Here is an 11718-nt window from a genome sequence, read left to right on the forward strand (position 1 = left end):
GTGTTTTTAATTTCGTGGCTGTGAGGGGTTTTTAATTTTGTGGCTGTGAGGTGTTTTTAATTTGTGGCTGTGAGGGTGTTTTTAATTTTGTGGCTGTGAGGTGTTTTTAATTTCGTGGCTGTAAGGTGTTTTTAATTTTGTGGCTGTGAGGTGTTTTTAATTTTATGGCTGTGAGGTGTTTTTAATTTCGTGGCTGTGAGGGGTTTTTAATTTTGTGGCTGTGAGGGGTTTTTAATTTGTGGCTGTGAGGGGTTTTTAATTTCGTGGCTGTGAGGTGTTTTTAATCCGTGTTTTATGGCTGTCAGGTGTTTTAAATTTCGTGGCTGTGAGGTGTTTTTAATTTTGTGGTGGTGAGGTGTTTTTATGATGTGTTTTATGGCTGTGAGGTGTTTTCAATTTTGTGGCTGTGAGGTGTTTTCAATTTCGTGGCTGTGAGGTGTTTTCAATTTCGTGGCTGTGAGGTGTTTTCAATTTCGTGGCTGTGAGGTATTTTTAATTTCGTGGCTGTGAGGTGTTTTTAATTTCGTGGCTGTGAGGTGTTTTTATTTTTGTGGCTGTGAGTTGTTTTTAATTTTGTGACTGTGAGGTGTTTTAAATTTCATGGCTGTGAGGTGTTTTTAATTTCGTGGCTGTGAGTTGTTTTCAATTTCGTGGCTGTGAGGTGTTTTCAATTTCGTGGCTGTGAGGTATTTTTAATTTTGTGGCTGTGAGGTGTTTTTAATTTCGTGGCTGTGAGGTGTTTTATTTTTGTGGCTGTGAGTTGTTTTTAATTTTGTGACTGTGAGGTGTTTTTAATTTCATGGCTGTGAGATGTTTTTAATTTCGTGGCTGTGAGTTGTTTTTAATTTTGTGGCTGTGAGTTGTTTTTAATTTTGTGGCTGTGAGTTGTTTTTAATTTCATGGCTGTGAGTTGTTGTTAATTTTGTGGCTGTGAGGTGTTTTCAATTTCGTGGCTGTGAATTATTTTAAATTTCATGGCTGTGAGGTGTTTTCAATTTTGTGGCTGTGAGTTGTTTTTAATTTCGTGGCTGTGAGTTGTTTTTAATTTCGTGGCTGTGAGGTGTTTTTAATTTCGTGGCTGTGAGGTGTTTTTAATTTAGTGGCTGTGAGGTGTTTTCAATTTCATGGCTGTGAGTAGTTTTTAATTTCGTTGCTGCGAGGTGTTTTCAATTTTGTGGCTGTGAGGTGTTTTCAATTTTGTGGCTGTGAATTGTTTTAAATTTCATGGCTGTGAGGTGTTTTCAATTTTGTGGCTGTGAGTTGTTTTCAATTTTGTGGATGTGAGTTGTTTTAAATTTCATGGCTGTGAGGTGTTTTCAATTTTGTGGCTGTGAGTTGTTTTTAATTTTGTGGATGTGAGTTGTTTTTAATTTCGTGGCTGTGGTGTGTTTTTAATTTCGTGGCTGTGAGGTGTTTTTAATTTAGTGGCTGTGAGGTGTTTTCAATTTCATGGCTGTGAGTTGTTTTTAATTTCGTGGCTGTGAGGTGTTTTCAATTTTGTGGCTGTGAGTTGTTTTTAATTTCGTGGCTGTGAGTTGTTTTTAATTTCGTGGCTGTGAGGTGTTTTCAATTTTGTGGCTGTGAGGTGTTTTTAATTTCGTGGCTGTGACTTGTTTTTAATTTCGTGGCTATGAGGTGTTTTTAATTTCGTGGCTGTGAGGTGTTTTTAATTTCGTGGCTGTGAGGTGTTTTTAATTTTGTGGCTGTGAGGTGTTTTTAATTTTGTGGCTGTGAGGTGTTTTTAATTTCGTGGCTGTGAGGGGTTTTTAATTTTGTGGCTGTGAGGTGTTTTTAATTTGTGGCTGTGAGGGTGTTTTTAATTTTGTGGCTGTGAGGTGTTTTTAATTTCGTGGCTGTAAGGTGTTTTTAATTTTGTGGCTGTGAGGTGTTTTTAATTTTATGGCTGTGAGGTGTTTTTAATTTCGTGGCTGTGAGGGGTTTTTAATTTTGTGGCTGTGAGGGGTTTTTAATTTGTGGCTGTGAGGGGTTTTTAATTTCGTGGCTGTGAGGTGTTTTTAATCCGTGTTTTATGGCTGTCAGGTGTTTTAAATTTCGTGGCTGTGAGGTGTTTTTAATTTTGTGGTGGTGAGGTGTTTTTATGATGTGTTTTATGGCTGTGAGGTGTTTTCAATTTTGTGGTGGTGAGGTGTTTTTATGATGTGTTTTATGGCTGTGAGGTGTTTTCAATTTTGTGGCTGTGAGGTGTTTTCAATTTCGTGGCTGTGAGGTGTTTTCAATTTCGTGGCTGTGAGGTGTTTTCAATTTCGTGGCTGTGAGGTATTTTTAATTTCGTGGCTGTGAGGTGTTTTTAATTTCGTGGCTGTGAGGTGTTTTTATTTTTGTGGCTGTGAGTTGTTTTTAATTTTGTGACTGTGAGGTGTTTTAAATTTCATGGCTGTGAGGTGTTTTTAATTTCGTGGCTGTGAGTTGTTTTCAATTTCGTGGCTGTGAGGTGTTTTCAATTTCGTGGCTGTGAGGTATTTTTAATTTTGTGGCTGTGAGGTGTTTTTAATTTCGTGGCTGTGAGGTGTTTTATTTTTGTGGCTGTGAGTTGTTTTTAATTTTGTGACTGTGAGGTGTTTTTAATTTCATGGCTGTGAGATGTTTTTAATTTCGTGGCTGTGAGTTGTTTTTAATTTTGTGGCTGTGAGTTGTTTTTAATTTTGTGGCTGTGAGTTGTTTTTAATTTCATGGCTGTGAGTTGTTGTTAATTTTGTGGCTGTGAGGTGTTTTCAATTTCGTGGCTGTGAATTATTTTAAATTTCATGGCTGTGAGGTGTTTTCAATTTTGTGGCTGTGAGTTGTTTTTAATTTCGTGGCTGTGAGTTGTTTTTAATTTCGTGGCTGTGAGGTGTTTTTAATTTCGTGGCTGTGAGGTGTTTTTAATTTAGTGGCTGTGAGGTGTTTTCAATTTCATGGCTGTGAGTAGTTTTTAATTTCGTTGCTGCGAGGTGTTTTCAATTTTGTGGCTGTGAGGTGTTTTCAATTTTGTGGCTGTGAATTGTTTTAAATTTCATGGCTGTGAGGTGTTTTCAATTTTGTGGCTGTGAGTTGTTTTTAATTTTGTGGATGTGAGTTGTTTTTAATTTCGTGGCTGTGGTGTGTTTTTAATTTCGTGGCTGTGAGGTGTTTTTAATTTAGTGGCTGTGAGGTGTTTTCAATTTCATGGCTGTGAGTTGTTTTTAATTTCGTGGCTGTGAGGTGTTTTCAATTTTGTGGCTGTGAGTTGTTTTTAATTTCGTGGCTGTGAGTTGTTTTTAATTTCGTGGCTGTGAGGTGTTTTCAATTTTGTGGCTGTGAGTTGTTTTTAATTTCGTGGCTGTGAGTTGTTTTTAATTTAGTGGCTGTGAGGTGTTTTCAATTTCATGGCTGTGAGTTGTTTTTAATTTAGTGGCTGTGAGGTGTTTTCAATTTCATGGCTGTGAGTTGTTTTTAATTTCGTGGCTGTGAGGTGTTTTCAATTTTGTGGCTGTCAGGTGTTTTTAATTTTGTGGCTGCGAGTTGTTTTTAATTTCATGGCTGTGAGTTGTTTTTAATTTTGTGGCTGTGAGGTGTTTTTAATTTTGTGGCTGTGAGGTGTCTTTAATTTTGTGGCTGTGAGGTGTTTTTAATTTTGTGGCTGTGAGGTGTTTTTAATTTCGTGGCTGTGAGGTGTTTTTAATTACTTGGTGGTGAGGTGTTTTGAATTATGTGGTGGTGAGGTGTAATTGTCCCAAACTTCCAGTCTGCACCTACCCCTCCCGTATGTATGTGCTGAGGGGTTATTTTTTGAATTTTATATATTTTGTCAACCTAAATTGCTTATAAAAATGTAATATCACAAACACTACAAATAAATTTGTGCAAAATAATTGTTTGTATTATGATTGGTGTAAATCATGAAAACACAGCAACTCAGGTACAGTCATTATCCTCAGCTAAAATAAGCCCGTTCCTCAGTAACGACGTGTGGTGAGGTGAGCGCAGCGAGCCGAGCCAAGCTAGTATATATATATATGCAGGGTGAGTCAAAAGTAGCGCCCGATTTCTGTTTTTTTGGCTGTCAGATTCTTTCTGGGATGTCATGTTGTTAATAATTGTCGGGGGTATCATTGTTGTTAATAATTGTTGTTAATAATGTTGTTGTTAATAATAATTATTGTTAATAATAAATATTGTTAATATTGTTAATAATAAATAATTGTTAATAAATAGAAATCGGGCGCTACTTTTGACTCACCCTGTATATATATATATACTAGCTTGGCTTGGGTCGCTGCGCTCACCTCACCACGCGTCGTTTTGGCTATATATATACATACATACAAACGTACAATCCCTCAAACTTGCCTATTTCAGTATAATAAGGACATATGTCTCCCTCAACTCAAGTTCAAATGTGTTTGGCATTCTCACCGAAGTTGCCAAATGTAGGTTGGTGAGATTGAACAGCCATGGGAATAATACTTACACCAGCCAGTTGAGAAAGAGGCAAGTGTTTTACCACTCAACCAAAGTTCTGTAATAGCAACTATTATTATTATTATTATTATTATTATTATTATTGTTATTATTATTACTACTACTACTACTACTACTACTACTACTACTACTACTACTACTACTACTACTATCAACATCATCATGAAGCAGGGGATGCCTGATAAAGTATGAGATTGCATACCAATTGCCAATGGAGCCGTTTTCTTTAATGCAACCTTCAATCCTTTCCTTTCTGGGCAGGTGAAATACAAAGCAGAAAATGAAAAGACGAAACACAAGCCAGAGTTTGCCCACCTCCCCGCCACTGAAAACCCAGCAATGGTTCGGGCACGGAAGACAAACCATAACCTTAGTGACGTAAGTTCAATGTCTTGTTTTGTGTGATGGACCAATGTATTTATTTTTGACTATTTTACTATATTATTTGAAAACATTTCAGTATAATAAATTCAAAGCTTTGGCAAATCTTAATGTTTCATTGCTATGCATGAGTGTTTTCTGCACTGTAGACAAAAAGAATTCTGTGATATTTGATATATGAAAGTGTGGAAACGGAATTAGCTCACATTATTGAAAGCATCAAACTTTGTAAAACCTGATTGTTTGGTGAGGTTGTCTCAGCAAAATCCTTAGTCAACATTTAACAACAATTTCATCTTTTGTGCAAGATTACTCATAACATCAATTCAGCTGATTGTGGCTGCATTGCATCTCTTTTACAAGACATTTTAATACAAGATCTTTGCTCATTGAAGAGCAAGATGAAGGAGAGTAAAAAGGCAGTGGGATAGTCTGGCCACAGTTGAACAAATAAATGAGGATTGAATGAGCAGCAAATGAGGAGAGAGAGAAAGTAACAAGGGGAATAAACACAGTAAAAGATAGGGGGGTTATGTTTGGTTCAATTAATGGGGCAGAAAATATTGTGGATAGGATTGGGAGTTGATAAGAGATGGCAGTGTACCACTTGCTTGAAGCTTTGTATGGAAGAGTGCGATTGAACCACCTCTGGAGTTATCCTGGATTTTTGGGAGTTGTACCAGGAGAGATTTACGAGAAGGACTTGTGAGCTTTGGACCAGCAGCTTTGGGGAGAGGCAGTGGAAAAAAAAATCCACCTGTCTGATGTTGGAGCAACACGCCATGCATACTTCAGCCTCATAATGGGAGATACCAATGATGGTGATAGCGTTAGATTCCACAGAATCCAGGAAAGAGGTCTGTGATGCTGGGCCACCAGCCCAAAGGGGATAGCAGTACTCCATTGAGCTATTGATTAATGTTTCATAGGTTGTGAGAAGTTCCGAATTTTCAAGAAATGACTTGGAACAATGGGCGCTACTTTTGACTCACCCCTGTATATATGCATCTCTTTTACAAGACATTTTAATACAAGATCTTTGCTCATTGAAGAGCAAGATGAAGGAGAGTAAAAAGGCTCGGGTCGCTGCGCTCACCTCACCACGTGTCGTTTTGGCTATATATATATACATACATACAAACGTGATTATCGTATCAATTTTCAGCCTCATAATGGGAGATACCAATGATGGTGATAGCTTTAGATTCCACAGAATCCAGGAAAGAGGTCTGGAATCCAGGAAAGAGACTTTTAAAATGTCTAATCTACAAATGGCTTTTGTGCCGGCTTTGCTATGCAATTATCCCAGGAGAGGTCACAGCTGATTTTGAGGCATAGACGTTGAAGAGACTTGCAGTGGCTAATGAAAGAAATGGATCGTTTGGTTTGTTCAAATGACAATCCTTCTGGAGCGACAAAGTGTACAGCATGCCCACGACATGCACACCCCATTGTTCCATAGCCTTTCTCTTAATACTGCCGGTTATGCCCCAAAAGAGTACTTCCAAAAGAAAATAACACCATCCAGCAGAGACAGCCATACGTGCATTACATATAAAAGATAACAGCCAAGAATCATATAAAGTTTTGTTCATACAGCTCCATCAAAAAGTGTTTTAATGTTTTGGTGAAGCAAAGATGGACGAAATAATGATGGGAATTAGGTTTTTTAAATTTAAAATATGATCAATTAGAGTGTATCTTCATACACTAAGAAAATACTGTGGTGTTTGCTCATTGGATTTTGTAAAATCTTGTGAAATGAAGTTGTGATGTTGCAAGCTTCACAGGAACCTCAAACATACATTTTAAAAATTAGATTAATGAACAGGATTAAACAGTTAAATTGATATATGTGGGAAAATTACAGGCCCAGACCAGGAATCAAACACAGGTCCTCTGGAAAACCGTACCAGTGCTCTCACATCTGAGATATCTGGGTGACCCTGAAATATCTCTATGGGGACAGCTGTTGTATCTCTATGTTGTTTCTTCTTTTTGTTTGCCGTTTAATGAGGGACACTTTGGTGTTTGGCATGGAAGAATAGACGTCCAAGTCGTACGAATTCCGAGTAAATTCACTTTATTTAATCTCCACCATCCAAACCCACTCGTCCTTCTTTTAGGACATCCCATACCAGAAATCTCCCAATAAACCAAAGCAAAAGCATATGTACATGTTATAAAATCCAAGGCAAAAGGGTGCCGCTACATGTACACTCTAAGACATCTAATAACGACTTTGGTATTGCATTTCATTTTATTAACTGAAATCAAATGAGTCTGTTAACCCCCATGAGCAGTGAGGTGCATTTTGTAAATCTGGTGAAGAAGAAGCTGGTGAGCAATGGGAGACATCAAAAAGGAAAGAGTTGGGGAAACGTGAGGGTGTGGATGCTAATGGCTGCCAAAGCAGGCAGATCCAAGGAAGGGGTTTGTAGCATGAGAGGTCAGGCTACAGAGGAGGGAGTGAACGGGAAATTGAATAACATGATGGAGGCGGTGTTTGGAGTAGCGGCACAAGTAAAACTAAAGGAGGTAGTAACAAAAAGAGAGAGCAGTGGTTGTGGAACTCTGAGGCTCAGAAAGCAATTTGACAGATGAAAAAGGGGGAAAAGAGTGTAGTTACAGTGGTTCCTCTATGAGAAAGGGAGAGAGAGAGAACAGTGTTTCTTGGGTACCGGTACTCTAAGATCGAAATAATCTGTTTAGACTGAGGGTAAAGATTTACAAAATAGTGATGGACCAATTTTCCGATATGGAGCAGAGGCATGGCTTTGAGAAAGGAAGCGGAGAAATTGCTGCAGAGGATGGAGATGCAGATACATCGAGAGGGCTGGTGGGTAGCTCTCTGTGGGAAAGGAAGAGGAATGAGGATATCAGGAGGTGCATAGGAATAAGAGATATTTGCAAAAAAGGCAAAGGACGTACCGTCTGCAAAGGCAAAGGTAAAGACGTACCGTCTGCATTCGTTGCTTAGCTTGTGCTCAGGGTTAAGAGCAATGTGGTTGGCCAGATCTTTAATATGGATGCAGTTGGCAGGAGGAGAATCAGGAGGCCAACATTGAGGTGGTAAAGAGGGCCATGAGAGAGATGAGGGTGCAGGTAGAGAGGGAATGCTTGGGATCGGGATTACGAATGAATAGATTTTCTTTTTGTGGAGAGGGAAAACATGTGTGGCATATCCCACAAGAAGGTGAGATTATTTGGTGCCATTTAAGTAGTAATACTAATCTTATGTATTTTTTTTTTTTTCAAAATGCTTTTGCACACATTTGGCTATATTTCAAGGGTACAAATAACTTCTACACTTTTGTCCGTATTCACCTTAGTAAAGGTTTTTAAAAAACGAATTGTTGTATTGCTACCTCCGCCATGGAGTATTGCTACCTCCGCTCAGGTGGATGGCGGTTATGTTTTACCCCTGTCTGTCTGTTTGTTTGTCTGTTTGTGATCAAAATATCTCAAAAAGTTGTGGACGGATTTGGATAAAATTTGGCCGAGAGGTAGTGTATGTGACAAGGACGAAATGATTAGATTTTGGTGAAGATCCGGATTCGAATCCGGCTAGTAGAAGTTTTTAAGTGATTCTTCACCATTGAGTGATGGGGCTAAAACTGACATATAGCAGGATATCTCAAAAAGTTATGGACGGATTTGGACGAAACTTGGTGGACCGGTCGTGTGTGTGACAAGGACTAATCGATTCAATTTTGGTGAAGATCTGAATATGGATTCGGATACGGGAATTATTTAATTTTAAGTGATTCTTCACTATTGAGTGATAGGGCAAAAACCAATACATAGCAGGATATCTCAAAAGGTTATGGACGGATTTGGACCATACTTGGCGGACTGGTTGGGTGTGTGATACGGACGATTAATTTTTAAGTGAGTCTTCACCATTGAGAAATAGGATGAAAAGCGAAATATAACACGATATTAAAAAAAGTTATGGTCGAAAAGTTATGGTCCGCCCTTGACGAGGAGCTGACAGGGAGCCCCTATTTGGTAACCCCGTCGAGCACATGTTCGATGGCGGCTCGTTGGAAAGGCCTGGTGCCCTCCCAACACCCCCTACCAACCAAGCCGGAGTGAGGACGCGCACTCCCCGCGCGAATATGTCCGTTTTTTCCGTATGTCCGGGGGTATGTCCATATGTCCGTATGCGTATGCGTATGCGTTTGCGTATGCGTATGCGTTTCCGTATGCGTATGCGTATGCGTCCGTATGCGTATGCGTTTCCGTATGCGTATGCCCGTATGTCCGGGGGTTTTTTTTATTTAAAAAAGTTATGGTCGAGTTATGATTAGACTTGGTGAACGAGTTGGTTCAGTGACAAGAACAAGCCTATTCGATTTTGGTGCAGGTCCAAATCCAGATCCAGCCCTATCAGTGGGATACAATAACCATAATAACATAACACAACTAACATAAACTGTTCAGCTACTGAACAGTTTATAAACTGTTATATATATTATATATGTTATATATGTCATATGTTATATATAAAGTGTATAAACTGACAATAACAAACTGTTCAGCCTGGCCGAGGTAGGCGCTCTATCGAGTGCCAATCTTGTTTTTTCTACAGCAATAAATAACCCATCTTTAATGCCCGTGTGATTATTGTAAAGGATTTCTTCCCAATAAAAGTGATTACAGAAGAAACTTTTATCATAAAAAGATCTGGAATGATAATGTAGCCATATTTAAGTTTTCTGGTCTTTGGTGCGGAAGGAATCTAATATCTCGAATTATTGAGAGTGACGTAAAGAATGAAACTGTGCACCTCCTGATAGCCTTGAATGGTTTAAAGAGAGTGATGTAAAGAAAGAATGAAAACAGTAGCAGATTTGTTAGATGCTTTCATAGAAACAGTAACAGACACTTCAATGTGATAGTAATGTTAAATCCCTGGCCTTGTTTCTCCCATTCTAAACAGGTTGAATACAAGAAAGCGTATGAGAAGCAACGTGGCCACAGCATCAATTTATGCGAAACTCCTCAATTTAAAATTGATTCCGCCATGAAAAACTTCATTAGCCCGGTGAGTTTACTATAAATCCTCCTCCTTATCTTCCTGACATAACTGTAATTGCTTTTGGATGAGCATTATTCGTGTTACAGCGGATACAAGTGGCAAGGTAGCAATTACGTGACTATGGTGAGGCCCAGGTCTTTTAATTATTCATCCTTCCTAATGTGAGGCCCTGGTAACTTCCTAATGTGAGACCTCTCCATGGGGTAACACCTGGTAGGAGTCTCCACTCAAGGTGATGAGCAAAGAAGACAAATGCTGGATGAGGGACTCTCTGCTCGATAGGGGTAACTTTGCATAAGCTAAGACTTCAGGAACAAATGAGCATTTGCAAAACATTCCTGAAAGTGGTGGCCGCAAAACATGCAGTAAGTACTTATAGCTGTTGAAGGAATATAATAAATTTATTTGGCCATTCCATCTGTAGACAACATAAGGAAGTTGTTGATGATAGGATAACTTGCAATTACCTCTGCCAATGAAGGTGGATGGAGGTTATATTTTCACTTTTACCTTGATCTCTTCTACCCCCGTTAATTCACCCCAGATCCACTTTTTTTTTGGGAAATTCCGACTTCTTTCTTTCCTGGAAGTTCTAGCAGTGTCCATGTGTTTTATACCTTTCCCACCCTCCTCCCCCACCTTCCCATGCCTCCTCCCCCCAAGCCTTCTCCCTCCCATGGATCTTCCGTTGTCCCTGTTCTCTGCTGTTGTACTTGTGTGCTTCCCTCTCTCTCCCCATCTTGTCTCCCGCTCCCTTTATTGTATGTTCTGTGTGTCCGTTTATCCTTTTTTGTGATTGATGTTAGCTCTTTCACGAGCCTCGATCTTGTATCCAAAAAATAAAATAATAAAAACCCTGTCTGTCTGTTTGTCTGTCTGTTTGTTATTTGCTGGAAAATATTCCGGCAAGCATGTTGGTTGGTTTGTTTGTCTGTCTGTCTGTCTGTCTGTTTGTGCACAGTACTACGTCTACACCATTGCACATAGAATCGCCATACTTTACACACATATTTGCCTTGCCCTGGAATAGACTGTGCCCAATTTTTAACTCTCTCAGCCCAAGGCCTCCATTATGACGTCATAATTCAATAATTCGACAAGTACAAAACTTCATCCAATCAAGATGCAATTTCTTGAGCGCCGTGTCGGCATAAACTGGTGGAGAAAAAAATTTAATGATGACTTCATCGGTCACGTGGTTCGGCCACCATATAGGAAAAAACGAAAAACTTTGCACCTCTATATCTCCGAAAGTGCTGAATAGAAAAAACTGAGACATGGCTCATTGTAAAGAACTCTCCATGGGGAATAAAATATGTTAATGATGATGTCATTTGTGCCTCCATTATGACGTCATGATTCGACAAGTACAAAACTTCATCCGATCAAGATGAAATTTCTTGAGCATAATCTAGGAATAAATTAGTTTAGAGAACAAATAATGATGACGTCATCGGTCACGTGATTCGGCCGCCATATTTGTCCAAAATGGCTGATAAAAAAGTACATTCCGGCAAGTCCTCGGTCTCTGACCGATTTTCATTTGTCTGTTTGTTTGTTTGTGAACAAGATATCTCAAAAAGTTGTAGATGGATTGGGACAAAATTTGGTGGAGCGGTAGTGTATGTGACAAGGACGAAATGCTTAGATTTTTGTGAAGATCTGAATATGGATTCGGATACGATAATCATTTAATTTTAAAGTAATTCTTCACCATTGGGAGATAGGGCCAAAAACGATATGTAGCATGATATCTCAAAAAGCTGTGGATGGATTTGCATGAAACCTGGTGGACTGGTTGGGTGTGTGACAAGGACTAATCGATTCGATTT

At 39.0% G+C, this 11718-nt stretch overlaps 1 protein-coding gene across 1 annotated transcript in view; it reads left to right on the forward strand.

Annotated features, from left to right (window-relative positions):
• LOC137435018 (nebulin) overlaps positions 1–11718 on the forward strand; it is a gene marked incomplete at its 3' end in the record, with an annotated part of 363563 nt that overhangs the window by 118724 nt on the left and 233121 nt on the right. The window contains 2 exon segments of the mRNA XM_078785019.1: positions 4723–4839; positions 9788–9892. Of these exon segments, the coding sequence (XP_078641145.1) occupies positions 4723–4839; positions 9788–9892 (222 nt within the window).

The sequence above is a fragment of the Myxine glutinosa genome, chromosome 1 (genome assembly GCF_964187855.1).
Source record: "Myxine glutinosa chromosome 1, kmMyxGlut1.1, whole genome shotgun sequence".
In the NCBI taxonomy this organism is placed as follows: Eukaryota; Metazoa; Chordata; class Myxini; order Myxiniformes; family Myxinidae; genus Myxine; species Myxine glutinosa.